Raw genomic sequence first — 27,873 nt, 5'->3', positions numbered from 1 at the left:
ATTATTGGTAATATCTTCAGCTTTGTCTCTTCCTGGTTTTCTAACTGCTTGTTTAACCCATCCACTGATGTTTTTAGTCTTAATGATTTGTTCATTTTTAAAAGTTCTTCTTCAAATACCCTAATCATTTCTTGGAGTCTTTTTTTTCCTTGCTCTTAATTCCAACTCCCTGTTTGTCTTTAAACATATTAAGCATATTTATATTAGATATTAGATCTTCACAGGTCTGATTATGCTACTTGTTGGTTCTGCTAATCTTCCCTGAGTGTTCCTGGTTTCCTTGTGGGTTTTGTTATTTCTTTTTGTGACCTCATGTTCATTGATAGTTTACCTGTGGGAATTCTGAGGCCTGGTAGAGGGTGTGTTTCCTCCAGAGATTATTTATATTTACTAATGACAGGCGACAGGGGGCAAGCTGCCATCCACCAGCACCTTTAATATTAATCTCAACTTGGGTTTTTCAGGCTGTGTAGGTTAAATGAATTTCAACCAAAATCCCATAAGACACTACTTCCCTCTTATCAGAGACAGGACCAAGACATATACATTTTATTGCTATCAAACTCTTTCACAGAGGGTAGCCTCCAGCTTTCATTTAGGGGGAGGTCCTTTTGTTTCATGGACTTTGTCTTCACAGAGGCTTTGTCTTGCTTAGCCTTTAAAACCAAAAGTTATGGGGAGTGGCATTTGTCCCAAAATTGTTAACAGCATTAACACTTGGTTACCTACCTGAATTCAAGTTTAGGTAATAGGTGGCCTCTTTGAGATTTCCCTTAATTTCTCCTAAACTCATCTATGCATTTAAAGAGGACTGTTGAGATATATCTTAGGTTACATTTTAGGCGTCTTATAATATGGTGTATTTCGTTGGTCTAATTTTATTTATTGTATGTCACATTGCCCCAGATGAAATCCTCCTTGGGTCTTGTTCAGTCTCTGCAGACAACCTCTACTCTCCCCCTCATTTCCTGCCAATATCCTTCCTGCAGGCTCCTACACCACCTTAGTAAAAATAAAGATGTTGTATAAAGTTTTAAGCCCCTTAGTAGACTTGGTAAAGTAATCAACTATTTCAAGTTTTTAAGAAATATGAGGAGGTCACCAATTAACAGTTAACCACTTTGCCATAATCAATGAATCCACTATTTTCTGAGCAAATTATCTCTATCTGATCCAGTTTACTTACAGGAAGCACTAGGCAGTGAAGACCTGGGATTCCAGCATTTGAATCTGACAGAGTCCATGGAAGTCAAGACTGCGAGTTGCACCGTTTTTTTTTTATGACAAAAGCAAAACTCCACCGAACTGATTTGTTTACCAGCACCATTTCTGCCCTACTTTCGTTGGGATGAGATCTCATAGAACCAATTCAAAGAGGAAGGTAGCCTAGGAGAAGCAGGGTCAGCAGTCACTAGCAACCAAATCCTGGAAGTCAAAGAACACCATTATTAGGCCTCTGGTGACGGAAAGTGTGGGAGATGAGTGGAATGACTGCTATGTTAATCCCCATCAGGCCAGAAAAACGTCCCCAATCCAGGAAAACAAAAGGTCTTTGGGTCAAGTTATATTAGCAGTTGCTATGTTTACCTCTTCTAATGCTACAGTGCCAGCCAGGGAGTTACATTTTGAAACAGAAGTGATGTTTTGCCAAATGAACCAAGTCTTTATTTCCAAGAGGAATTACATGTCAGCAAGTTCTTTCCCTGGTAATTTATCCATTTTAATAGTCTTCCTCAGGCTTTGCCTCACTTGAAACTGTGGAAGGGCCTTCGGTGAGCCCACTTTAGCTTCGGGTTTGAGGGTAATTAAGGTCCTACTGCGGCCTACTGCGGATCATGGAGACTGGAAAAGCCACCTCAACGAGGGTGTACAAGAAGTAGGCAGGGACGGGAAAGATGAGGGACGACGATGAGGACGACAAGCAAGACTTTCGCCCATGACCGGTAAGTTCGGATCACCTCATTGGACTGTGGAGAAAGGGGAGGAAGGCTTAAAATGCCCAGGTTCTCTGGAGCGAAAGGCTGCAGAGGGCAGGGGGAGACAAACCAAGGCGGGAGAGTAAATGACTGAATCCCCAGGCAGTCAGAGAATGAGATGACTGAGTCCTAGAGGCAAGGGCAGGTTTAAGTCTTGTTCCCACTCCCTAGAGGCCATGGGGTCTGGGAGGGAGGCTCACAGTGCTTGAGTCCTACGCCAAGTAGTTGATGGTCTTCAGAGACAGATGGGTCAGGGTAGTTATAAACAGGACCAGCAGCACGGCGGGAGACAGACAGCACCACAGCCAGCGACAGACGGGGGAGACGGGGCGGCCCAGCATGATGCTGAGGTCTGCGAGAAACCTGGGAGGAAGAGCCGCGGGACTCCGGGAGGCCCACCCAGGCCTTACCCAGCCTTGGGGGAGGGCTCAATCCAAGCCTCGGCTGGAACAGAGCCCTTAACATTTCTTAAATCTTCCCGCTCACCTCTACAACCAGTCTTCTTGCCTCTAATTCATCCCCTTTCAGTCTGATTTCTGTCCCAGCCCCAGGATTTTGTTAAACATTTTTCTCACCATCACTCACAGGAGAGAAGCCAAGCTCCTTGGTGTAGTCTCTTCAAGCTCATATCTATGGCTTTCTTTGCACACTTTCATAACTCCAATATATATGCAAATCCGTTTCCTTCTGCCTGGAATGCCCTTCCTTCTCTCCCTTGACAAGCTTCCCTTCATCTGTCTACACTCTGTGCAGGCATCCCTTCCTTGCCTGACTCTTCAGTCTTCTTTAGATAACTAGCTGGGTTTCTATAGTCCTCAGTTGCCTCTATCATACATAGGCTTTTCACACTGCCCAAGAATCTGTTTATATGTTTTCTTCTATGTGCTCTGAAAGCAGAAACTAAACATAATTTATCCCAGTATCCCCACTCCTCACCATAGGCCTGCCTGACACATAGGAGGCCCTAAGAGATATTTGGAAGTGAGCGTATGGAGCAGCAAACTGATGCCAGGAACAGCTTTCACTTAGAAATGCTGTTACCCTTGGATTACACGGTGGTTCTCAAATACTAGTGTGCATAAGAATCACTTGGGATTCCTGCTAAAATGCAGGTACAGACTCAAAGGTCTTGGGTGGAGCCTGGGGGTCTGCATTTCTGATAAGCTTCCAGGTGATACCAATATTGCTGGGCCACAGAGCACACTTTGGAAAGCACGGGATTACATGTCTCAGATGTCCAACACAACCCTGGTTAAAAGCAGGGCTCAGGAGCCCCGGGGACTTCATATGGACTATTCCCCACTTTTCCATTCTGCGACTGTTTTCTCCAGGAGCCAGCCCACGCCCTCCTCCTTCCCACCTTATGGGGCTCTCCATAGGCCTGGGATTGGAGACCTGACAGGAGAGGCCAAAGCTCCCTAGGGACCCTGGCTGTGTGGGCACATGGCAGAAGATCCTGGGCTGAGGGCAACACCTTCTGGCTCCATAGATCCCGGCCATGGCCATGTTCTCCAAGATGAGAATGAAGAAGAGGCACAGAGATGCCCAGTATTCATCCAGCAGGTTCACATAGTAGCTGCCAGAGGGCCATGCAAAAATAAGGCTGCACAGGAACATACACATACAGGCACTCACTGGAGGAAAACAACAGATTTAGATCAAGGTCAGAATCCAAGCTCAGCTGGGTAAGAGCTTCACTGGAGTTAAGGTAAACAATGGCCATAGGTGGGAGTGCAGTCAGAGGTCAGAGTACCTGTGAGCAGCTTTGTGTATTTCCTGAGGGAAGAGAAGGTGTCCTGGAGTGGGATAATGATGACCTGCATGATCCTTGTCATGGTGCACAGCCCCAGGTTCACCAGCAATATGAAGATGATGAAGGACCAGAAGGTGGATCCAGAAAACACAGAGATGATGCCAGTATATGCCACAAGGACCACACCTGACCCTCCATGACCTGTGAATGTAGGGAGGGATGGTGAGGGCTCTGAGCTCAGTCCGTAGAGTCCTAACTCTGTTGCTGTCTCCTCCCCTAGGAAACTATCAGTAGCATGGTTAATGCACATTGTCCTACTCATCGGGCCTTGAAACATGAGGACTTCCTCCTGTGACAGGGCTGGCCTAGCAGCTCTTTTGGACTTGGACAAACAGGCTCATATATATGCCAGGGCTTGATGCTCAGGGGCTACAGCTGCCTCATCACAGAAAGATACGATGAACCTTGGTCTTAGCTGTCCAGGATGCTGCTGAGAATTGCCTTTCTGGATTCTACGGACACTGAAGGAGAACTGGAGTTCCTGGTGCACTTGGGGCGCTGAGGGGATCACCCACCACTACGTACCTCCTTCAGCTGCTCAGATAAGCTGCAATTGGACAGATATGGTAGGACTAAGCTTCTGGCTTGTTCAGGGAGGTTGCCGAGCCACATGGAGTAGATGGGGTCTGGATGATGACACAGACTATCCGGGGGCTGGACCTCAGGAGGTAGCACCCGCGTTGCTACCAGTCTCATCACTGTCTCAGCATTCCTGGGGACAGAGGTAGAATCATATAAACCATTTGGCTTTTTAAGATAGCTTTTCCTCCCTTATCTTCTAGATGAGAAGGGAAATCATTAACATAATGTTTTCGATCTCATTAAAAGTAGAGCTTGCACTGAAACTTCAGTTTCCAGGACCCTCGGGACCACTGCCGGACACCTACTGTCACCATCACAGAAGTGTCTGTGTGAGGCCAGAGAACTTCTGACTTCTGTGGACACCTGCAGGGGCCTTTGCTGCAGTATCACTGAGGACGTTAGGACCCTGACCTCCTACCAGACCATGTCAGGACATCAGGGCTTCTCGGCTTTCTGGACCTGCTGTCCACTCCAGCCTCATCACTCACAACTCTCCTCGCCTCCTCTGCTCAGCCATATTCAACTAGTAAACATTCCTCCACGTGCTCCGCTCTCTTGCCTCAGTGTCTTTGGTGCCTGATGTTCTCTCTGCCTAGAACTGCCCCACTCCACCCCCATTCAGTCTACCGCAGTTGTGCCCCCACACCCATTCTCCAGATGGCAAATACCCATCAACCCCTACTCAGTTTACTGAATTATACTCACTGCCATGGAAAATTGCTCAAAATCTATTTTCATAAGGGCAAATCAACAAACTGAAGAAAAGCAGTATGGTATGATCCAACTTTTTAAAAACGGTATGTTTTCATATATAGGTGTATGAATGGGAAATATCTGAAAGAATGGTTGTAGCAGTGATTTCTCAGGCAGCAAACTCAGCCCGGGACCGCCTCCACTAGGAAGCCTTCTCTGGCTGCCCGTGGAAGCTAGCAGCTCCCTCCTCTGTCTCACATCGTGCCTACTATCAGTTCTCATCTAGTTTGGGATTATCTGCTTTGTATCTGCTTCCTCAAAAGACTGTGGCTTTCATGAGTGCAAGGGTGGTGCTTCACCATTAGCTGGGTTTCCAGAACACAGCACAGGGGTTGGTAAATAGATGTTTTAAAAATGTCCAAGGCATATTTTTGGAACGACTGTCACAGGAGAAGACAATGGGGAACAGACTATGAGGGCTTTGGCCCTGGGGGTCCCCCTACTTTTTTGTCTAATGGTTCAGCTGAAGGTATCCCCTAATGTCTTCCATGGGAGCCCCCAGTTAAGAACGGGGTAAACACACCCTTGAAAACCTCTGTGTTTGGGGCTTTCCTACTTTAGAAAGGTAGCGCTAAAAGAAATAGCGTTGAAGAGATTCAGGTGTTTCTAAGGTTTAGGATGCTCCGATTTTAGGGCCCCATATTGACTGGGCCAATATCCCGGGGGTGGGGGGCTAGGCTGGACTTTTGTGGGCTATTCCTAAGACCTTGATCCTTATCGTGATCTCCATATGAAATAGTAGGCTCACTTCAGGCAGCATTTTTTGCTGGTCTCTGTAGCCAAGTGGCCCGTTATGGCAAATACAAACAACGTGACCACCAGAGAGGAGGTCGGACTGAGAAGAGCCACAGCGACAGCATCAGTGACACAGTTGCTGGGCCACGGGGTGTAGAGCTTATTGCGGTGAAGCTGCCGAAGCCAGAGCCTACAGACAGAAAGAGCTGGTTCCCTGCCCGGCGCCACACTTCCTCGGAGTACAGGGCTGGCACCTGAGGAGGAGAAGGACTGTACAAATTGGGATATAAAGTGAGGGGCGTAAACCGTGGCTGAGATGGGAGATTAAAAGGAATAAAAAAGAGGGAGAGAAGACAGCCTCTATCAGACAGACAACAACAAATGCCCTTGACACCCCCACTTGGGTAAGAGGGTTAAAGGGCAGGGGTCACCTCACCTTGGCAGCCAACAGACTCTTGAGACCAAAATGTGCGCCTTCCAGCATGACGCTCCGGATAAGGAGACAGGAAAGGCAGATGTAGGGAAGGGTCACTGAGACATACAGCATCTGAGTAGGAAGGATGGTTCAGAAATAGAATTCAGCATAGGCAGAACTTGAGATAGTAAGACACAAGGCTATTGGGAATCAGAAGGCATATTAGAAGGAGGGAGAAGTTGGAGACCAACAGACATCAAGTTAGGAGAGCATCAGGGGTTCTCAGACAGAAGGGGTCCATCAGATCAGTAAGTCAAAGGGCGGCTCACCTTCCCAGTGGCCCTGGGCCCTCTGATCGTGGAGACGCAGGTAATGAACCAGACCGCAAAGAAACAGACACTGAGATGCACTACTGGCGGCCCACCCATCTCGCTCCCACCTGCCCTTTTCCCTCTCTTCTCACCAAAATCACTGGAATTCCTCAGTAAGGGACACGAAGCCCAAGGCGGTGGAGACTGCAAAGACTGAACCAAATACAAGGCTCCCCAGGCCATGAGCACGCTGTAGTACAAGCCCGTGATGAAGCACACCTGGGGGCCAGGGAGAATCCAGAAGTAGGGGAAGGAAGGAGGCCAACTAAAGGAGGGGAATTTGGCCCAAGGACTGGGGACCTGACAGGCCTGGACCCATATAAGCAAAGTCACCGGACCCATCCCAGGACTAGGGCTGGAATCGGGGTGGGGAGCAGAGGGCAGGCTGGGGCAGCCCAGGCTTCTCACCATGAGGCTGGTATACCCCAAACCGCCAGTCCAGGGGCTGACGGCCTTCCACACATCCAAGCTGCCCTGACGCATCCTCTGACTGGCTGCCATCTCCAGCAAGAGAAGGGGAACCCCGACCGAGAGCAGCATGAAGACTTAGATGATGAGAAAGCTGCCTGTGCAGGGGATCCAGGGAGGGGTTCTAAGAACCATCCGGCTTTTCAGGGCCAGGGCCTCTTTGGGGTTCCAGGAAAACATGCTCCCTATCAGTGACCTCTCCCAGGGCCTCGGGCTTTAGGACTCAATTACTTCAACATCCCTCACAGTCCCAATGTCCAGTCCCTTGGCCCCCAATTCCTGGAAGACCCAGGTACCCAGTTTCCACTCCTACCCTCACCATCTTTATGAACCGAAATATTCAGATATTCTGCTCCCATGTTCCAAACATCTAGGTGTTCAGGCACCTGGCTCCTGCCCCACGATCCCAAATCCTTAGTCCCTACCTATCTCAGGGACCCCAGAGTAGCCAGAACAGGCCCCCAGCTCCCCAACCCCTTGTGCTTCCATGATTCCTGGTCCCCAGGCTTACCACTTCCATTGTGAAAACACAGATAAGGAAAGCTCCAGATGGTGTTCAGCCCCACAGAGAAGCCCACCTGGGCCAGGAGGTACTCAGTTTTACTGGCCCAGGATGGCCGGTCAGTGGGGGCTTCATCCTTTGGCTCATCTTTGTCTGTGGTCTCCAGTGCTTCATCATTATCTTCATCAAACCAAATGTGTGATGACAGAGTGTCAACCTTCTCTTTCTTCCCATTCAGTTCCTCAGCAGACAACAACTCGGACTTTAAGACTGGGGAAACTGAGGTAGTAGCAGTTAGGTATTTGGAATCCGAAGTCCTAGACATCCAGGGTTCCTTATCCTGGGCCTCCATGTTTTTATTAACAGTCGTCATCCTGGGTGGACTTTAGTTCCTGCAACTGCAGGGATGCAGCCTTCTTCCGTGTTGACCTTAAGGACATCAAAAACTGCAGATTTTAGGCATATGAGCTAAGGAAAGACAAGCCTAATCCTACATGAACTCTTGAGGCCTCCCACCCCTCTTATCCTTATGTGGATAAGAACATAGAGTGCCCACCCTGGAAAAGATACCAAGAAAATGCCTGCCTCTACCACATAACAACTGGAAAACAATACCATCCACAATAATACCAGAAGATATCGTCTAAGAGTAATTTTAACAAACGGCGAACAAGATCTTTATACACATACACGAATTATAAAATAGTATTGAGAGGTGATAAAAAAGCCCTAAATAAAGAGATATGACAAGTTCATGAATTGGAAATCTTAATAGTATAACAAGGTCAAGTTTCCCTAATATGATCTATAGACTCAGTGCAAAACCCTGCTAAAGTCACAGCAGGGTTTTTGTGGAAACTTACAAATCTGATTCTAAAAGGTACACAAAGAAACAAAAGGTCTAGAATGGTTAACACAGTCTTGCTGGAGAAGAACAAAATGTAGACTAATTGTAAAGTTACAATAATGAAGAGAGTATGGTATTGGTGCCAGGATCTGTGGCACAAATAGATCACTGGAGCAATATGCTGTGCTGCCCCATGTGGTAGCTATTATGTAAATTAAAATTAAATAACATATGGCTATGTAAATTAAAATTAAATAACATTAACAATTAAGTCACACTAGCTACATATCCAGTGCTTGGCAGCCACATGGCTACCATATTGATAGAACAGATACATAACATTTCCATTATTGCAGGAAGTTCTTTGGATGCCACTGGGAGAATTCAGAAACACACACATACATGGATAACTGATTTACAACAAAGAGGGCACTGCAAAGCTGTAGAGAAAGGACATTCTTTTCAATAAATCTAGCTGTTAGGGCAATTGGATAGCTATATAGAAATAAATGAACGTTGGCCTCCCCAGCTTCACATATTAAACAAAAATCTCTTCAGAGCAGACTGTAGTTCTAAATATGAAAGGGAAAACAGTAACATTTCTAGATGAAAAAACCTAGGAGAATATCTGCCTGACTTGGGGGTAGGCCCAGATTTCTTAAATAGGACACAAAGAGCATCAGTCACGAAGGGAAAGTTTGATACGCAATCAGAAGTTGCCATTAACTGAACGAGCAGACAAGTCATAGAGTAGCAGAAGATATTTGCAACATATGTGCTAGGCAGAATAATGGCCTCCAAGACATCCACGTCCTAATCCCTAGAACTGCTGAGTGGTACCTCACATGGCAAAAGTGACTTTTCAATATGGTTGTTATGGATTTTGAAATGGGGAGACTATCCTGGATTATCTATGATGAGCCCTGTAATTGGTCCTAATAAGGGATAGATGGAGGCAGGAGAGTCAGAATTAGAGGAGGAGGATGCTCTCTGACTGAGAAAGAAGGGACGTGATTGAAAGAATGCAGATGGTTTCTAGTAGCTGTAAAAGGCTAGGAAATGGATTCTCCCTGAGATGCCACGTGAAGAACACGGGCCTGCCAACACCTTGCTTTTAGCCCAGTGAAACTGATTTCAGATTTCTGACCTCCAGAACTCTAAGACAATAAATTCATGTTGTTTTAAGCCACAAGTTTTGTAGTTATAGTTAGAGCAACAGTAAGAAACTAACAAAACATATAACCAAAAAAAAATGTTTAAATACATTTTAAAACACAGACCACATAAACAAGGGGAGGGAAGGGAACAGAAAGTTTGAATAGACATATTACAAAAGCAGATATACAAAAGTCAGAAACATATGAAAAGGTACACAGTACTCATCTCCGCCGGTCAACAAGAAAATGTAAATTAAAACCACAATGAGAGTAGATGGACATATATGGGATAAATCAAGTATAGTAAAATGCTAATTGTAGAATCTAGGTTGATGGGTACATGGATGATCACTGTATAAGTTTTTCAACTTTTCTGTATGCTTAAATGTTTTTTCATAATAAAATGTTGGGAGGAAGCCACAGTGAGATACCATTATATATGCACTAGACAAGCTAACATGAAAAAGACTAATTAAACCAAAGGATGGGACTCACACTTTTGGGAGGAACATAGATTGATTAACTACTTCAGCAAACTAGTTGAATGTAACTACATATTATAGGTATTTTCATATTTTATGAGCCACTCCAAAGTGTTTATCTAACCAAATGTTTATGTAAGCACACAATCATGTGCAAGCATGCGAATAGCTGCATTATTCATAACAGCCAAAACCTCTAAACACCCTGAATAGCATTCAACAGAAATATAAGGGATGGTATCTTCACATAATGTTTATACAACAATGAAAAGAGTGAATTACTGATATGCGCAACCTGGATGGATCTCAGAAACATTACTTTGAATAAAAGAAGCCAGGCTAGAAGAGAATATAGTATATAATTCCACTTATATGAAGTTCAAGAATAAGCAAAACAAATCCATGGTGTCAGAAGCCAGGATAGTGGGCTCACATTGCGATGATTTATCTAGCTGGAATTATCATCTGTGCATGATTCAATATGTGAATATTCAATGAGAGTTTAAGTTAAAAATAAACATTGGGGGAAAAAACCCTGGATTTTTATACAGTAAAAATAAACAGAAAGTGAATTTTAAAAAAAAATGGAAAGATAGCACTTACAATAAAACCTCTATGGCATGAAGAAATAAACCTAAGCCATATTAAAACAGACCTAAATAAATGCAGAAATATCCATGTTCATGGACAGAAGTATTCAATACTGTAAAGATGGAATTCCTCCCCTAAATTGATTTATAGATTCAGTACAATTCCAATAAAAGTCTCGACATTAATTTTCATGAAAGCTAATACAATTTTATCATTTATCAGAAGAATTAAGTGCCAAAAATAATGAAGAGACCACCACTAGTCTTCTGTTCTTGCCAAAATGGAGTGAGCTAATGACATACAGCCAGTCTCTCTCACTGATTACACAAAAATCTCTGGATAGAATTTTAAAAGCAACTACTGGAGGACTTTGGAAAGTAAACAATAGTGGTCAGACTAGGGATTTAAATTAAAACGTGAATAATGACTTATAATGGAGGGGAGCGAGTTTCACATATTCTTTTCCCTCCTTTGTCTCTCGATGCAAAAATAAGCAAAGTTATGGCCCTCTACAACAAGCACTAAAAGCTAAAACTGCAGGAGGACCAGGAAAAGAGCTCCTATGCACCAAACGGGGGGCGGGAAGGGGATGCTAATTTTCCCTTCTTACTTCAGAGGCTCACCTCTGAATGACACAAGCGCACAACAAACGCAGCGAAGCAAAGGCTTAGAAAACTGAACAATGATATAAACCACTGGCCAAGTCACAAACTAATCCCGGGCAGCACATCCTAACCCAAATAGCATAGCTGAGACTTTGAAAATGTTAACTAACATAATAACCAACACCCATAGAATAGGACAAAACTTGCCATCCGAACCTCCCTAGGTTGATTGCCTGCTAAAACAAATAAGCAAATAAAAGTCAAGATTCTCCAGAGCATATTAACAGGATACAGAATTCACAACATAACATTCCAAATTCCCAGGATACAATCCAAAATTATATTACCACTCAAAACACAGACTCACACATTTAACTCTGACCATTACCCAGGGGAAAAGACAGTCAATAGATGGCAATCCTGAGATAACCCAGATGATGGAATTAATAAACAAAGACTATTTTTTTTTATTAAGGTATCATTGATATGTACTGAAGGTTTCACAAAAAAACAATGTGTTTATTACATTCACCCTTATTATCGAGTCTCCCCCATACCCCATTGCAGTCACTGTCCGTCAGTGTAGTAAGAGGCCACAGAGTCCCTATTTGTCTTCTCTGAGCTACACTATCTTCCCCATGACCCCACACACACCATGTGCACCAATCATGATACCCCTCAATCCCCTTCTCCCTCCCTCCCCACCCGCCCTCCCACACCCCTCCCCTTTGGTAACCACTAGTCGCTTCTTGAGGAGTCTGTGATTCTGCTGCTGTTTTGTTCCTTCAGTTTTGCTTCGTTGTTACACTCCACAAATGAGGGAAATCATTTGGTACTTGTCTTTCTCTGCCTGAGCATAATACCCTCTAGCTCCATCCATGTTGTTGCAAATGGTAGGATTTGTTTCTTTCTTATGGCTGAATAGTATTCCATTGTGTGTATGTACCACCTCTTCTTTATCCATTCATCTACTGATGGACACTTGGGTTGCTTCCATCTCTTGGCTATTGTAAATAGTGCTGTGATAAACATAGGATGCATATGTCTTTTTGAATCTGAGAACTTGTATTCTTTGGGTAAATTCCTAGGAGTGGAATTCCTGGGTCAAATGGTATTTCTATTTTTAGTTTTTTGAGGAACCTCCATATTGCTTTCCACAATGGTTGAACTAGCTTACATTCCCACCAGCAGTGTAGGAGGGTTCCCCTTTCTCCACATCCTCACCAACATTTGTCATTGTTTGTCTTTTGGATGGTGGCCATCCTAACTGGTGTGAGGTGGTATCTCAATGTGGTTTTAATTTGCATTTCTCTGATGATTAGTGATGTGGAGCATCTTCTCAAGTGCCTGTTGGCCATCTGAATTTCTTCTTTGGAGAAGTGTCTGTTCAGATCCTCTGCCCATTTTTTAATTGGATTATTTGCTATTTGTTTGTTGAGGTGTATGAGGTCTTTGTATATTTTGGATGTCAACTCCTTATCGGGTATGTCATTTATGAATATATTCTCCCATACTGTAGGAAACCTTTTTGTTCTACTGATGGTGTCCTTTGCTGTACAGAAGCTTTTTGGTTTGATATAGTCCCACTTGTTCATTTTTGCTTTTGTTTCCCTTGCCCGTAGAGATATGTTCATGAAGAAGTTGTTCATGTTTATATTCAAGAGAGCTTTGCCTTTGTTTTCTTCTAAGAATTTTATGGTTTCATGATTTACATTCAGGTCTTTGATCCATTTCGAGTTTACTTTTGTGTATGGAGTAATCCAGTTTCATTCTCTTACATGTAGCTGTCCAGTTTTGCCAACACTAGCTGTTGAAGAGATTGTCATTTCCCCATTGTATATCCATGGCTCCTTTATCGTATATTAATTGACCATATATGCTTAGGTTAATATCTGGACTCTATTCTGTTCCACTGGTCTATGGGTCTGTTCTTGTGCCAGTACCAAATTGTCTTGAATACTGTGGCTCTGTAGTAGAGCTTGAAGTTGGGGAGTGTAATTCCCCCTGCTTTATTCTTCCTTCTCAGGATTGCTTTGGCTATTTGGGGTCCTTTGTGGTTCTATATGAATTTTAGAACTATTTGTTGCAGTTCGTTGAAGAATGCTGTTGGTATTTTGATAGGGATTGCATTGAATCTGTAGATGGCTTTAGGCAGGATGGCCATTTTGACGATATTAATTCTTCCTACTCAAGAGCATGGGATGAGTTTCCATTTGTTAGTGTCCTCTTTAATTTCTCTTAAGAGTGTCTTGTAGTTTTCAGGGTATAGGTCTTTCACTTCCTTGGTTAGGTTTATTCCTAGGTATTTTATTTAATGTTCTATTTCTTGATTTGGGCAGCAGTTACACAAATAAGAGCTTTAAAGTTACTCATTTAAAATTCTGTATGTTACATGCACTTTTGTGTATGCATATTCTATTTCATGTCTTAGGATGTTAAAAATAAAATATAAAGAAAAAGAAGACATGGACAGAGAATTAGGAGAAATGCCAGAAGAAAACAGTGTCACAAGAGCTAGAGAGAAAAAGTAACAAGGATCTTTGGGTTATCAACACAAAACCAAATAAACTCTAAAAAGTGTCCATAGTGACTTTTCTCATTTGGGTTTTTCTTTTCTTTGGTTGGGGGACTGGGAGCAAAGGAGCAGTGGAAAGTAAACAGAAAAACAAATCTGATTCAGTTTGTTCAAAAGCTAACCAAGTTGTGGAAACTTGAGACATTTATCTTATAGTTGGCAACTGACCTCAGAAGCACAAATCTTCACTACTACTAGCTATTTTGCCAGCAGCTGAAATGTAACATACCTCAAAATAACAAGACTACTGATTCTCATAATTGATGTTAACATGAACCCTGACTCTGGTCCACCTAAAGAAAGGAAATTGTGTTCATGAAAAACATATCCACCTTTCTTGAACACATTCAAAGAGAGTAGTCCTTAAAACAAGTTTCCTGCAAATAAATGGGTTAAATGTGACTCTTCTGTGAGAGACCTGACTTTTGGCAAACTGACATTCTGAAAACTGGCCACTGCGACACCTATAAAGCCCTCAGATCATTGGCAGGTCTTCCAGGCTAGAGAGGCCCTGGTGGTGGCCCAACGTGGGAGACCCTCCCCGTCACCCCCAGCTCCTGCCCTCCTCACCCCTGGCCCTCCTGGAGTGCTGGGATCTCCCACAAAAGCCCATGCCTCTCAGCTTACCTCCTTCCCCAGAGCTCTAATGTCCAAAAATTAAAGGGGGAGCTTCCCTCAAGGTTCCCCAAGAAGCAGGAAGTAACTATCCCTAACAGGCAGGTGACGGGGCTGGACCCAGTTCTGCCGACCAGTGAGCAGGGACCGACGGCCGAGTCCCGTGCTGGCCGGGCCTCAGGACTGGCTCGAAGGGGCTGAGGCCAGTTTACTGGGCCCCATGGGATAAGAAAGGGGGGCCCTCTCAGGCCTGTTTTCTCCCCCTGCTCCGCCGAGCCCGGGACGTCCAGGAGGCTGCCGTCCGGCGGCCTGTTACCCCTGAGGGCGACCCGTGACCCCGGGGCTTGCGAGCGACGCCCAGTCACACGCCCCCAGATCTACGAGCGTTTCAGCGTTTCTTGGGGCCAAGTCACCCTCACCCTAGCCCTGAGGCCTGAGCTCTTCCGTCTGGTCAATCAAGCGAAAAGGTGAGTGAAGAAGCCTGTTAAGAAGCCCACCGAACACCTTAGGCCTCTTCAGACCCGCTCTCGCGCCGCTCCTTGCTCTGCCTCCAGTGCCGCCTTTCCCGCCGTTCCTCTGCGCATGCGCCTCAGCTTCCTTAGCGCGCCCCCTACTGACCTAATGGATAATTCCGCCTCTCTGCCCTCTCCTATACCCACTCCTTACGTGCGCGCACGCATGCGCCCTCTGCCCGCGCATGCGCCACCTTCTCCGATTTCTTCTTTGGACTCCCTTCCCCTCCACGCCTTCCCCAATCCTGCTCTGTCCTGGCTCTTAGCCGCATCCTTGATGTGAAGCGTACGTTTTGCTTCCACTCCCCTTAGGTGGAAATGAGGATGAAGGGGAAGAGTTGTTTTTCCCAATCATTTCTTCTTGCCTTTGAACCTTTGACGCTTACTTAAGGCTCCCCAGTTAGACAAACCTTAAGTATGTGTCCACTGAGACAGACAGGGACCTTGCCATCAGATTGCTCAGAAATCTATTGCAATTGCAGACAAGAATCAAAAACCCAAAGATTTATTTAGGTCAGCAGGTCTCAAACTCTTTGGTCTTAGGGCCACTTTTATAATCTTAAAAATGATAAAGACCCCGATGATTTATATAGGTTATATTTATGTGGGTTGTATGTTTACGTAAGTCATATCTAGTGACAAATCTAAAGCTCTAGAGACTGAGAAATCTCTGAATCTCTGAAGTGTTTGTTGAGCCATTACAGATGCTACCAGATAAAGAACCGAGTCCTGGGACAGACAGATTCTGCTTCACCAAGCAGCAAGGCCAGTTAACAGAAACAACCTGTTCATCAAACTCAAGAATCAGAGGATATTTATAAGGGGTCTTAAGAAAAGAAAGTTGTTAAAGTTTACAGTGGCTACAGATAAGAAAGGCTGGCAAACATAAGTTGGGAAAGTCCAGGGCTAGGTGATTATTGCATAGAGAAGGCTTGTGGATTGGTTGTTTACAACGGTCAGGAACCGTTCACGTGTAAGAGAGGTACAATGGTTCTGGCAGCCTTCTAGATCATTGCTGAAATTATTTCGTTCAGGAACATGAAGTCTCTGGTTAGCTACAGCCCTTGGCTATTGACTGATTACCTCCCCTATTCTCTGACCTTTATGTCACTTAATTTTAGGACATCTCAGAATTTTTCATCATCATTATCTATTAAAACTGAGAAATTTCTAGATATATACTGTTATCAAAATCCATTGTGTTAACATGAATAACTTTTTTTGAAAAATAACTATAATTTCCATGTCACAAATAATTGAGAAGAGTGTTGTACATTTCTGCAAATCTCTTTAATGCCTGACTTAAGAGAACACAGTTGGATTTTCATATCTGCTTCTGCACTGGGTATGTTGAAATACCTCATGTCCTGCAGCTTCTGGAAAACATCGTTGTACACTCAAGAGAAAATAAGAGTGAAAAGGCAAATAATAACATCCTAATAGAAAAGGCAAATAATAACATCCTAATACTATTATGAAGATAATTTTCACCTCAAGGACGCCTGAAAGTGTATCAGGAACCTACAGAGATCCCAAGGCTACATTTTGAAGACCACAGGCTCAGACTGTTATGACGAACAAAGAGATGCATAGGAAAATGTCCAGGTGCTATTAGACAGCATCACAATCTGTGGAAATTATTCACTCCTTCAGCACATAGACCTAATTTAGATGGGGGAGTTCTCTGAGGAAGTAACATTGAAGCTGAGGTTTGGAGGATGTTTTACTATGTGAAAAATGGGGTATGAGCATCTCAGGGTCCAAGGTTATGCAAAGGCCCTGAGGCAGGAAACTGTGGACTCAAGACATCAGGAAAAATTTCAGTCAAATATTTATTGAATGATGTGCCCCACAATTACCTAGGCCCTCAGATATTGTTATGAAAAAGATTTTACATTCTGATTGCAAAAAGACAGTAAACACATAAATAAGAATTTCCTAGAGTGGGAGTGCTGTTAAAAAAGCAAAACAGAGTGTTATGAGGGGACAAGGCAGGGAGCTATAGACAGAGTAATCAAGCAAGACCTCTCAGAGGAAAAACACTGGAGCAGTCTTGAAGGAGATGAGGAAGGAAGCTATGAACAGAACAGGGAAGAGCACTGCAGGCAGAAGGAACAGCAATGGCAAAGATATTTAATCAGTACCCTGGACCGGTTCTTCAAACATCAAGGAAGCCAGTGTGGCTGGATCCAATGACAGAGGGGAAGGGTGGTAATAAATGGGATCAGAGAAGTATGCAGGCCCTTGTAAATCATGGTAAAAAGTTGGGATTTTTCCTGAGATGAAAATAAGGTTTTGAGTAAAGAAGTGACTGACTTGAAACAGGAGGATGGTTCCTTCTGGCTTCTGGGCAGATAATAGGATGTGTGGGCTAAGGATAAATTCTGATGGCTCCAGGCATTCCTTGGCTTGTGTCTGCATAACTACAATCTCTGCCTCTGTCTTCACATGGTCTTCTCTTCTAGGAGTGTCTCTTCTCTCCTTGTGTCTTATAAGGACACTTGTCCTTAGACTTAGGACCCAGTCAGATAATCTAGGATAATCTCATCTTGAAACTGTTAATTACATCTGCAAAGACCTTTTTCCCAAATAAAATCACAGTTGCAGGGATTAGGGCAAAGACATATCTCTTCCGGGATGACATTCAACCCACTACAATCAGTTTGGAGGCAATTATAATTATTTGTGTAGAAAATGATGAGAGCCTGAATTGGGCTGGTAGCAAGCTGGAGAAAAGTGGATAGATTTGAAGTAGTATACTAGTAGTGATAGCGCATAAGAAGATGTCATGATGGTTTACACATGGGAGCTGAGGGAGAAGGAGTGGTGAGTCAGTGTCCTGAGATTTGGACACAGAGCTGTGTAACTGAGGGCTGCATTCAAAAAGACTCCTCAGGGCCATGGAAGGAATGGACTGGAGCATGGAGACTAAAGCCAGGGAGAAGCCTGAGGTATGGATCCAGGTGGGACAGCACAAGTCCTCGGCCAGCCTGAGCCATGAGGGCAGAGAGGAGGGGACAGGGTAGAGAATTAGGAGGAAGGATGGATTGGATTAGGGACTGATGGGCTCAAAGGAAGAACATGAAGACAAATCTCTTGATATTACCCAATCAGAGAAGAAAAAAAGAAATAAGAACGAAAAAGGGTGAATTCAGTTCACTACCATTTTGTTGAGGACTTTTGCATCTATGTTCTAGCCTTAAACCTCAAGAAACTAGAAAAAGAAGAACAAACTAAGCCTAAAGGTAGCAGAAGAAAGGAAATAATAATGATTAGAGCAAAAATAAACGAATTCGAGACTAGAAAGACAATAAAAAAGATCAATAAAACTGAAAGTTTTTTTAAAAGAGAAACAAAATTGAAAAACAAAACCTTTAGTCAGGCTAATGAAAAAGTAAATAACTCAATAAAATTATAGATGAAAGAGGAGACATAGTAACTGATACCACAGAAATACAAAGGATTATAAGTACTACGAGTAATTAGATAACTTAGAAGAATTGGATAAATTCCTAGAAACATACAACTTACAAAGACTGAATCATGAAGTAAACCTGGACAGGTAACAAGCAAGTAGATTGAATCAGTAATCAAAAACCTCCCAACAAACACAATTCCAGGTCCAGATGACTTTATAGGTGATTTCCACCAGACATTTAAAGAATACTAATCATTGTCAAACTCTTCACAAAAATTGAAAAAAGAATACTTCCAAACTCATTTTATGAGACCCACATTACCCTGATACCAAAGCCAGACAAGGATACTTCATATAAAGAAAATTACAGGCCAATATCCCCGATGAACATAGATGTAAAAATCCTCACCAAATTCTAGCAAACTGAATTCAAAAGCACATTAAAAGAATCACACACCACAATCAGGAGGGATTTATCCCTGGGATGCAAAGTTGGTTCAACACATGCAAATCAATAAATGTGGTACACCACATTAACAGATGAAGGATCAGATGATCATTTCAATAGATATGGAGAAAACATTTGACCAAATTCACCATATTCTCATATAAAAATTCTCAAAAAAATTAGGTATAGCAAGCATGTAACTCAACATAATAAAAGCCAATATGACAAGCCCACAGCTAACATCATATTCAATAGTGAAAAATTAAAGAGCCTTTCCTCTAAGATCAGGAACAATACCAAAATGCACACTCTCACCACTTTTACTCAACATAATATTGGAAGTCCTAGCCACAGCAATCAGGCAAAAAAAAGAAACAAAAGTCATCCAAGTTGGAAAGGAAGAAAACAAACTCTTTGCAGACATCATCTTACATAGAAAGCCCTAAAGATTCCATAAAAAAAAAAAACTGTTAAAATTAATAAATGAATTCACTCAAGTTACAGGATACAAAATCAACATGAAAAAATCAGTTGTGTTTCTACACACTAACAATAAATTATATGAATGTGAGATTAAGAAAGCAATACCATTTATAATAGCATCAAAACCAATAAAATACTTAGGAATAAACTTAACCTAGGAGGTGACAGATCTGTACCCTGAAAGATATAAGACACTGATGAAAGAAGAAGACACAAATAAATAGAAAGATATCCAGTGTTCTTGGACTGGAAGAATTAAATGTCCATGCTACCCAAAGCAATCTATAGATTCGATGCAATCCTTATCAAAATTCTAATGGCATTTTTCACAGAAATAGAAAAAAACATCCTAACATTTGTATGGAACTACAAAGGACCCTGAATAGCCAAAGCAACCTTGGGAAAGAACACATCTTGATTTCAAACTCTATACAAAGTTACAGTAATCAAAACAATATGGTACTGGCATAAAAACAAGGAAACAGAATTGAGAAATAGGCCAGAAATATATCCACATACATATATAGTCCACTAATTTTTGACAAGGGTGCCAGTAACACATAATGGGGAAAAGATAGTCTCATCAATAAATAGTGTTGGGAAAACTGGATACCCACATGCAAATGAATGAAAAAGAAACGCTGTCATACACTACTCACAAAAATCAACATGAAGTGGATTAAAGACTTAAATGTAAGACCTGAAACCAGAAAACTCCTAGAAGAAAGCACAGGAAAACAGCTCCTTGAGTTTTGCCAAGTTGATCTTGGCAATAATTTATTGGTTAAGACACCAAAAGCGTAAGAAACAAACACTAAAATAAATAAGAGGGATTACAGCAAACAAAAGAGCTTCTACACAGCAAAGGAAACAATAAACCAAAAAGGCAGCCTTTTCAGTGGAGAATGGGAGAAAATATTTACATACCACATATCTGATAAGGGGTTAATATCTAAAATATATAAAGAACTCATACAATTCAATAGCAAAAAAAACCCTACAATCCAATTTTTAAATGGGCAACGGATCTGAATAGACATTTTCTAAAGAAGACATACAACTGGCCAATAGATACATGAAAAGGTATTCAACATCACTAGTCATCAGGGAAATGCAAGTCAAAACCACAATGAGGTGTCACCTCACACCCCTTAGGATGGCTGTTACCAAAAAGCCAAAAGATATCAAGGGTTGGCAAGAATGTGGAGGGAAGGGAACTTTTGTGCACTGCTGTGGGAAGCCAAATTGGTGCAGCCACTGTGGAAAACAGTACAGAGGAAGATCCTCAAAAATTCAAAATAGAACCAACAAATGGTCCAGCAATCCCACTCCTGGGTACATATCCAAAGGAAATAAAATTAGTGTCTTGAAGAGATATCAACACATCCATGTTCACTGCAGCAGTATTCACAATAACCAAGATATGGAAACTAAATGTCCACTAAATGTCCTTCTGTGGGTGAATGGATCAAGAAAACACGGGGTACATATAAAAATGTGGAATATTAAAAATGGAAGGAACAAAACAGCAGCAGAATCACAGAACCCAAGAATGGACTAACTGTTACCAAAGGGAAAGGGACTGGGGAGGATGGGTGGGAAGGGAGGGATAAGGGGGGGAAGAAGGGGGCCTTACAATTAGCATGTATAATGTGGGGGGGCATGGGGAGGGCTGTGCAACACAGAGAAGACAAGCAGTGATTTTACAGCATCTCACTACACTGATGGACAGTGACTAATGGGGTATGTGGGGGGGACTTGGTGAAGGGGGGAGTCTAGTAAACATAATGTTCCTCATGTAATTGTAGATAAATGATTCCAAAAAAAAAAAGGGTGACCCACCAAAAAAAAAAGTGGAATATTATTCATCCATAAGAAAGAAGGAACTCTGCTATTTATGAGAACATAGATGAGCCTGGAAAACATTATAGTAGGTGAAATTAGCCAGAGAAAGATGAATACTGTATGTATAGTATCATTTATGTGTGGAATCTTTTTCTTTTTAAGGTTGACTTCATAGAAATAGTGTAGAATAATGGTTACCAGGGGCTGGGAAGTAGGCAGAACGGGGAGCTGTTGGTCAAACGCACAAACTTTCAGTTATAAGAAGAGTAAGTTCTGAGGACCTAATGTACAGCATGGTGACTATAGTTAATAAATAGCACAGTATCAGGCAATGGGAAGTTGCTAAGAGTATCTCTTAAGCATTCTCTCCACAAGAGAGAAAAGAAAAAAAAAAGAATAACTATGTATAACTATGTCAGGTGATGAATGTGTAATCATTCCACAATATTATATGTATCAAATCATGTTGAATACTTTACATACATACAATTATATCTGTCGATTATTCCTCAATAAAGTGGAAGGGGGAAAGAAAAGAAAACCCAGAGTAAAAAAAAGATCATTAGAGTATTAATATGAATTGAGTTTTTATGACACTAATAAGAAAATTAATTGCATTTGGAGCCTTGAAAAATAAAATAGTGGATGAAAGCTCTCAAGAGAGACGGCGTGTAGGGTCTCTAAGGAGGGGCTGGTTTTCTAGGGCGTGGGTGGATGTCAGGGTGGTAGTGACACCCATGACATTGGAAATCTGTAAGGAATTCAGGGCCTGACAAGAGTGGGGAGCCTGTGGCACATCACAGGAGACTTCAGAGGCTGCTGGGTATGCAGCTTAGGCTTAGACACAATCAAATACTGCAAAAACCCCACTCTAACTGCCGAGATCCCAGGGCCAATCCTGGCTGCCCAGGGGCCTCCTCCTTTGGGGCCCCACTGCAGAGGCAGGAAGTACTGCCTGAGACTCAGCTTCCGCTCTGGGTGTTTTGGCACGGCCCAGCAGCCCCCCACTCCGGGGGCCTTCCCACTGGGGGCCTGCAGCACTTTCACTTCCCCCAGGTGCCCAGCTCCTGCCACACTGCCAAGAGCAAGATGCAAACTGCAAGTGAGGGGCAATGACCAGGTGGTGGGTTCGGGGAGATAAACAGAGGAAGGAGGACAAGCATGCAGAGAGAGGGCCAGAAACCCAGCCAAGGGTAGGGGTAGAGACTTGGGAACAGGGGTTGGGGGACATCGACCCAGAGAGAAAGGAACAGAGAACCAGAGAGACGGGGACAGGAACCCAGAAAGAAGGGAAGAGAGACCCAGAGAGGGGAGGACAAGAGACGGAGGGCCAGGAAAGGGGCACAGAGATAGATGCATAGATGTCCCAGCTTAGCAGGCAGTGAGGCCAGACTGTCTTGTCTACGATGTCGGCCGCTGTCCAGGGCTGGCCTAGGGTCCAGGTGCCCAGAGTAGATCAGAGTCCCTGTGGGTCCCCCAGCCTGAGCCATGGAGAGCTGAGAGGGACTACCTGGTGTGTCCTTGGTGTCAGCAAACTCCAAGGCCCCTCAGGTACTGGTATGTGGGTCCCAGTGGGGTAGGTGAGAGAGGCAGGGATAGAGGCACAGAAGAAAGGCAACTCGTGGGTAGAGGCAGGGGGTGGGGCTGCCCCCAGGGAACTTCCTCTTTCTCTGTGTTCTTCCTTTCTCCCTTTCTCTTGCGGGCTCTCTCTCTCTCTCCCTCTCTCACGGCCTCTGTTTTTCTGTCTGTCTCCCCCACTACCAACACTTCTTCTGTCCTGACCCTCCAAGCACTGGTCGCTCACCCTTCTAGGAGAAGATGTCGGCCCAGGACAGCTGCCTCAGCCTCATCAAGTACCTCCTCTTCGTTTTCAACCTCTTCTTCTTCGTGAGTTGCCTCATGGCTACCCAGACCGAGCCAGCCCAGCCCCCGCCCCCGCCCCCCAACCTCACAGCCCCCTTTGCCCACCGCCACATTCTCACCTCCTCTCCCCAGGTTCTAGGCAGCCTGATTTTCTGCTTCGGCATCTGGATACTCATCGACAAGACCAGCTTCGTGTCCTTTGTGGGTGAGGGGGCTGGGGCAACTGGGGAGGGCCTTCCTGGAGGTGGGGGGGGAGAAACCCAGCCTCACCCAAAGCAACCTCCTGGAGTCTCGCTTGTCGCAGGAAGGCCCAGGGTGCCCAACTCCCTAAGTAGGCCGCAGGCCCCAGGCCCCACCTCACGGCTCGCCACTGTCGCGCCTCTCTAAGCTGCAGCATCTGGCAAATGCATTGTACATATGAATAGTAATTAATAATAATAATAATAGCCATTGCTCAGGTACTTCCTATGTGTCAGATCTGGTGAAGGTGCTCATCAGGTCTTCCCACAAATCTTCCCCTCTCTCCACTTAAGAGCAGATATAACACTAATAATAACAGTAGGGAAATGGCCAAAATCCTAATAGCTCATATTTAATAAGTTTGGCCTGGGTTGAACACATGCCTCCCATGTGTTTCTCAAAACAACCGCAGGAACTAGGTATCATTGTTCCCTAGGCCTCAGGGAGGGTTAAGTGATTAATCTAATGTCACCAAACAAAGGATGGGACTAAAACTACTGGGAGGGGGCGGAAAGAGACTGAAAGAGGGAAAGGCAGTGACCAGGAAGAAAGAGGGACAGAGACCCAGAGAGAAGGGAAGAGAGACCTAGAGGAAAGAAAGGGAAGGAGGCTCACAGGAGGGCCAGAGCCCCAAGAGACAGGAGAACTGATTCAGAGAGGAGGAGAGACTCTCAGGAGAGGTACAGAGACTCAGTGTGGGGCAGAGCCAGAGACCCAGAGAAAGGGTGGGGGGGTGTCAGGAGCTCAGAAAGAGGCTCCCCACGATACTGCTCCCCACTTGGGTGGCTGCATGGTTGGGAAACTGGGCTACCTGGAGCTGTGAACACGGGGCCCAATGTCACTGCTTCTCACCTCCCCCAGGCTTGTCCTTCATGCCCCTGCAGATCTGGTCCAAGGGCCTGGCTGTCTCTGGAATCCTCACCATGGGCCTTGCCCTCCTGGGCTGTGTGGGGGCCCTGAAGGAGCTACGCTGCCTCCTGGGCCTGGTGAGTGCCCCTCCCTCTCTCCCTCTCTAGGACTACTTATGCCCGCCTCAGATAGGGCCCTGGCAGCCCCTGCGTCTTGGGGAGGGGCTCAGCCTGACCTCTCTACTCTGCCCCCAGTATTTTGGGATACTGCTGCTCCTGTTTGCCACGCAGATCACCCTGGGAATCCTCATCTCCACTCAGCGGATCCGGGTAGGCTTGCCTTCCCCCCTCCAGCCCCAACCCCCGCAGCTAGTGGGTGGGTGTGGGAGGGGTGGGAGGGGGTGGAAGGACCCGGAAACAGGCAGACTGGGGCCGACACAGACAAAGAGAAATAACGTAAGGAGGCACAGGAAGACGGAAACACACAGACACTGAGACAGAGACGGCAGAGACACACGGACAAGGAGATAGGGAGTCAGAAAAAGGCCAACGCCGAAGGAGGACGACAGGCACAGCAAGACAGCCATAGACACAAAGGGAAACAAAATAAGAGGGGAAAAAAACAACTCAGAGAAACAGAAAGTCTCCAAGGAAGAGATGAGACCTAATGTGAGACCGTGAGAGAGAAAAACAGATGGTAGAAACCGTCAGAGAGAGAAGTTCTGAGGAACAGACACATACCTAGCCAGACACTCCGGGAGGGACAGAAGGGCGACATAAATATGCTCAGGGACCCTTCGGGCGACTCCCCGGAGACAACTGGGGAGTGGGCGGGGGCGGATGGAGGTGGGGACATGGGCGGGGGCCAGCCTCATTCTCAGCCTCTCAGCTGGAGCGGAGGGTGAAGGACATCGTGCTGCAGACGATCCAAAAGTACCGCACAGACCCGGAGAAGACGGAGGCGGAGGAGAGCTGGGACTATGTGCAGTTCCAGGTGCGCGAGGCCCCGCCCACCAGGAAGTGCACCCCTCCCCCCATCTCTGGGACCCTGACGAGTCTCCGCCTTCTGCCTCGAGGAGACTCCGCCCCGACGAAACCGGGGGCCCCCAGCTCAGAGACCCTACAGAAACCTACCCACCCACCCCACCTCCTGCCGCGCTCAATGTGGCCCCGCCCCCAGGAGATAACAGTTCTGGCCCCAGTTGGCCCAGGCCCCGAGGTCCCCGACCCTGGAATGGCTTCGCCATCTGCTTAGACAAGACCCCAGCCCCAAGGCCCTAGCAAAATCCCACTCCCTGCCGGGTAGTGACTGTAACTCCCACCGGACTCGGCCCTCCGGACTCCATTCCCAGGTCATTCAGGTCCAGCCCTCCCATCCACCGGTTCCCTACCAGAGGCTGAATTGCACTGCCCACCCAATCTTCGGTCCTCCCCCAGCCCCAGTTCGCCCCTTAATTCGTCTCTCCCAGCCCCATGTTCTCCTGATGTTCCCTGGCCCTGGCCCAACTCCAGCCCATCCCACTGTCCCCAACCCTACACCCAGCACTTAACCCTTTGCTCTCCACCATGCCCTCATACCCATCACCCAGTCCCCTGACCCCACCAAAACCATCTTGCATCCCTCCAGTCTCGGTTCCTCTGACTCCTGTCCCTTTCCCAGCTGCGCTGCTGCGGCTGGAATTCTCCTCAGGACTGGTTCCATGTCCCCAGCCTGAGAAGCAACGAATCGGAGGTACCCCGCGTGCCCTGCTCCTGCTATAACTCATCGGCAACCAACGATTCTGCAGTCTTCGATATGATTTCCTTACCCCAGTTCAGCCGGCTCGGACCACCGGCGCGGCCCAGGCAAAATACAGACTTTTGCGTGGTCCCGGCAAACAGCTACATCTACCGAGAGGTGGGAAGGGTTTGGAGCAGGAGGGGTAGGTCGGCCTGGAAGGGAGTGACCCCCCGGGAGGCAGGGCCGCAGAACATCAGGTATCTGCAAGTAGGCTGGGGCTACGAGAATAACCGCAGAGGGACGGAGCCCCTCAGGAGGGGCGGGGTCTGAAAAAAGGGCGGGGCCTAAAGAAAAGGCCTGGCTGAAAGGGCAGTACCTGGTTGGCTTGTACGGTGCGAAGGGGAGAGACTAGAGAACCCTGGTAACTAGGGAAGCGAGCGATGCCTGGAAGAGGAGTGTGAGGGATGGGCCGTGAACCGTGGGCCCCGGCTTGAGGTCGAATCTCAGAAAGAACCCTACCTTTAACTTTTCTTTACATCCCCAGGGCTGCGCGCGGAGCCTCCAGAAGTGGTTGCACAATAACCTCATCTCCATAGTGGGCATTTGTCTGGGCGTCGGTCTACTCGAGGTGATCTGGTCCCGCCCCCACTCGCGATTACCCCTGCAAGCCCTAGAAGGCCCCGCTCCACATTGTGCGTCTTCCCATTCTTGGGGAAAGGCACATGCGTGATAGGGTGTCAGCCAAACCAGGCCTTCTTACCACCACCTGGATCGAGGGAGACCTGAGCCCAGCTCCGTTGCACTCAGGAAGCAGGCGTCCGCGCGCCCTTCCTCGCCAGGCTCCCATTGGTCCTCCTTGGCGTCCCACCCGCCATTAGTGCAGTAGCCCTCCCCTTGCCCCGCAGGTGAGTGTGGCGGGGCTGAGCCTGCTGCTGTCGCGCAGCTTTCCATCGGGAACCCCAGCCACAGGAGCCAGGCGCCTGCCGTTCGAGCCCCGCGAGCGCCGACGGTGGCCGCGGCCGCTGTGGTGTGCTGAGCAACTGCGGGCGTAGCGGCAGTCTGTGGGGTGGCTGGGGCATGGAGGATGTGCCCCAACTGGGGAGACAAGGCCCCGCCGGGCAAACCGCCCATGGCCCTGGAGCCCTGGCCGTTTTGGGATCAAGACAAGGAACAGCCTGGGACTGAGAGCGTGGGTGCGGAGGTGGAGGCCGAGTTTGAATTGGAGGCCGAAGAGGAGGGCCTCCGGAATAAAGGACCCTGGGCTTGCTCCGGATCTCACCCCTTCCCAGACTCCAGACCTGCGCTAGACAAGCAGCGTTCCCTCCACCCGACCCTGTTCCCCTTCCTGCTCCAATTCTGCTCCGACTCCTGCCCTTTTACCTTAACTCCACATCCTCCACCTCTCTCATCTTCCCCCAAACTCGTCCCTGCCTCCATCTTTCTCAACCAGGCCTGGTTCTCTCTCTAGCCCCACTCACCTACCTACTCCCGTCTCCCCTCCCGTGATCCCGCCCTGCCCAGGTCTCTGAGCCTTATTTTCTTCCCCTGGCCGGATCCCCTCACTTTTCTCCCTCTGGACTCCCACCCGCCCCCCCGGTCCCCTCTCGCCGGCAACCCCTCGACCTCTCTGACAGCGTCTCCTTTCTCCATAGCTCAGCTTCATGACGCTCTCGATATTCCTGTGCAGAAACCTGGACAAAGTCTTCGACAGACTCGCTCGGTACCGCTAGGCCCCGCCCTTCCTAAAGCCCCACCCCGACCCCTTCCAGGACCCTGGGCACTTCCCTGACGCTTGTAAATATTTGTTTAATCCCCGGTGAGCCCTCTGCCTCCTCATTCTCCGGGGTGCCCAGGTGTCTGCCTGCCCCACCACTGTCATCTCTCCCGCGGGACCTGGGTCTTCCGGCCACCAGCTTCCTTCCCCCAAATAAACTTCATTTCCCTGTCTCCATCTGACAGCCTACTACCTCCCACGAAAAATTATTCTATTGCCCAAACCCCAAATAAAT

General features: G+C 46.1%; 2 protein-coding genes across 6 annotated transcripts; one reads left to right on the top strand and one right to left on the bottom strand.

Moving 5' to 3' along the window:
* Positions 1-518: 518 nt before the first annotated feature.
* SLC6A16 (solute carrier family 6 member 16) lies at positions 519-25,133 on the bottom strand. Its single transcript, XM_057493292.1, is given in 14 exon segments — positions 519-1,900; positions 1,902-2,021; positions 2,177-2,339; positions 3,337-3,610; positions 3,730-3,930; positions 4,305-4,501; positions 5,870-6,017; positions 6,020-6,113; positions 6,296-6,406; positions 6,589-6,864; positions 7,054-7,211; positions 7,625-8,044; positions 23,176-23,453; positions 24,886-25,133. Coding segments are annotated over 12 exon segments (2,193 nt in total). The 5' UTR covers positions 7,989-8,044; positions 23,176-23,453; positions 24,886-25,133; the 3' UTR covers positions 519-1,813.
* Positions 22,417-27,830, top strand: CD37 (CD37 molecule). Of its 5 annotated transcripts, none has more exons than XM_036885373.2 (8): positions 22,417-23,080; positions 23,189-23,257; positions 24,181-24,282; positions 24,400-24,474; positions 25,034-25,138; positions 25,805-26,041; positions 26,409-26,492; positions 27,522-27,830. In XM_036885373.2, exons 1-8 carry the CDS (start codon positions 23,012-23,014, stop codon positions 27,651-27,653), a joined length of 873 nt encoding a protein of 290 aa, XP_036741268.2. In that variant the 5' UTR covers positions 22,417-23,011; the 3' UTR covers positions 27,654-27,830. The 5 variants fall into 5 exon arrangements, with proteins under 5 accessions (XP_036741268.2, XP_036741270.2, XP_036741269.2 ...); XM_036885375.2 differs by having other exon boundaries at positions 22,430-23,080; positions 23,189-23,261; positions 24,158-24,282; XM_036885374.2 differs by having other exon boundaries at positions 22,482-23,080; positions 23,189-23,261; positions 24,158-24,282; positions 27,517-27,830.
* Positions 27,831-27,873: the final 43 nt, after the last annotated feature.

This window comes from Manis pentadactyla, chromosome 15 (genome assembly GCF_030020395.1).
Source record: "Manis pentadactyla isolate mManPen7 chromosome 15, mManPen7.hap1, whole genome shotgun sequence".
NCBI classification, from domain to species: Eukaryota; Metazoa; Chordata; class Mammalia; order Pholidota; family Manidae; genus Manis; species Manis pentadactyla.
This window is presented reverse-complemented; position numbering and strand designations above follow the sequence as displayed.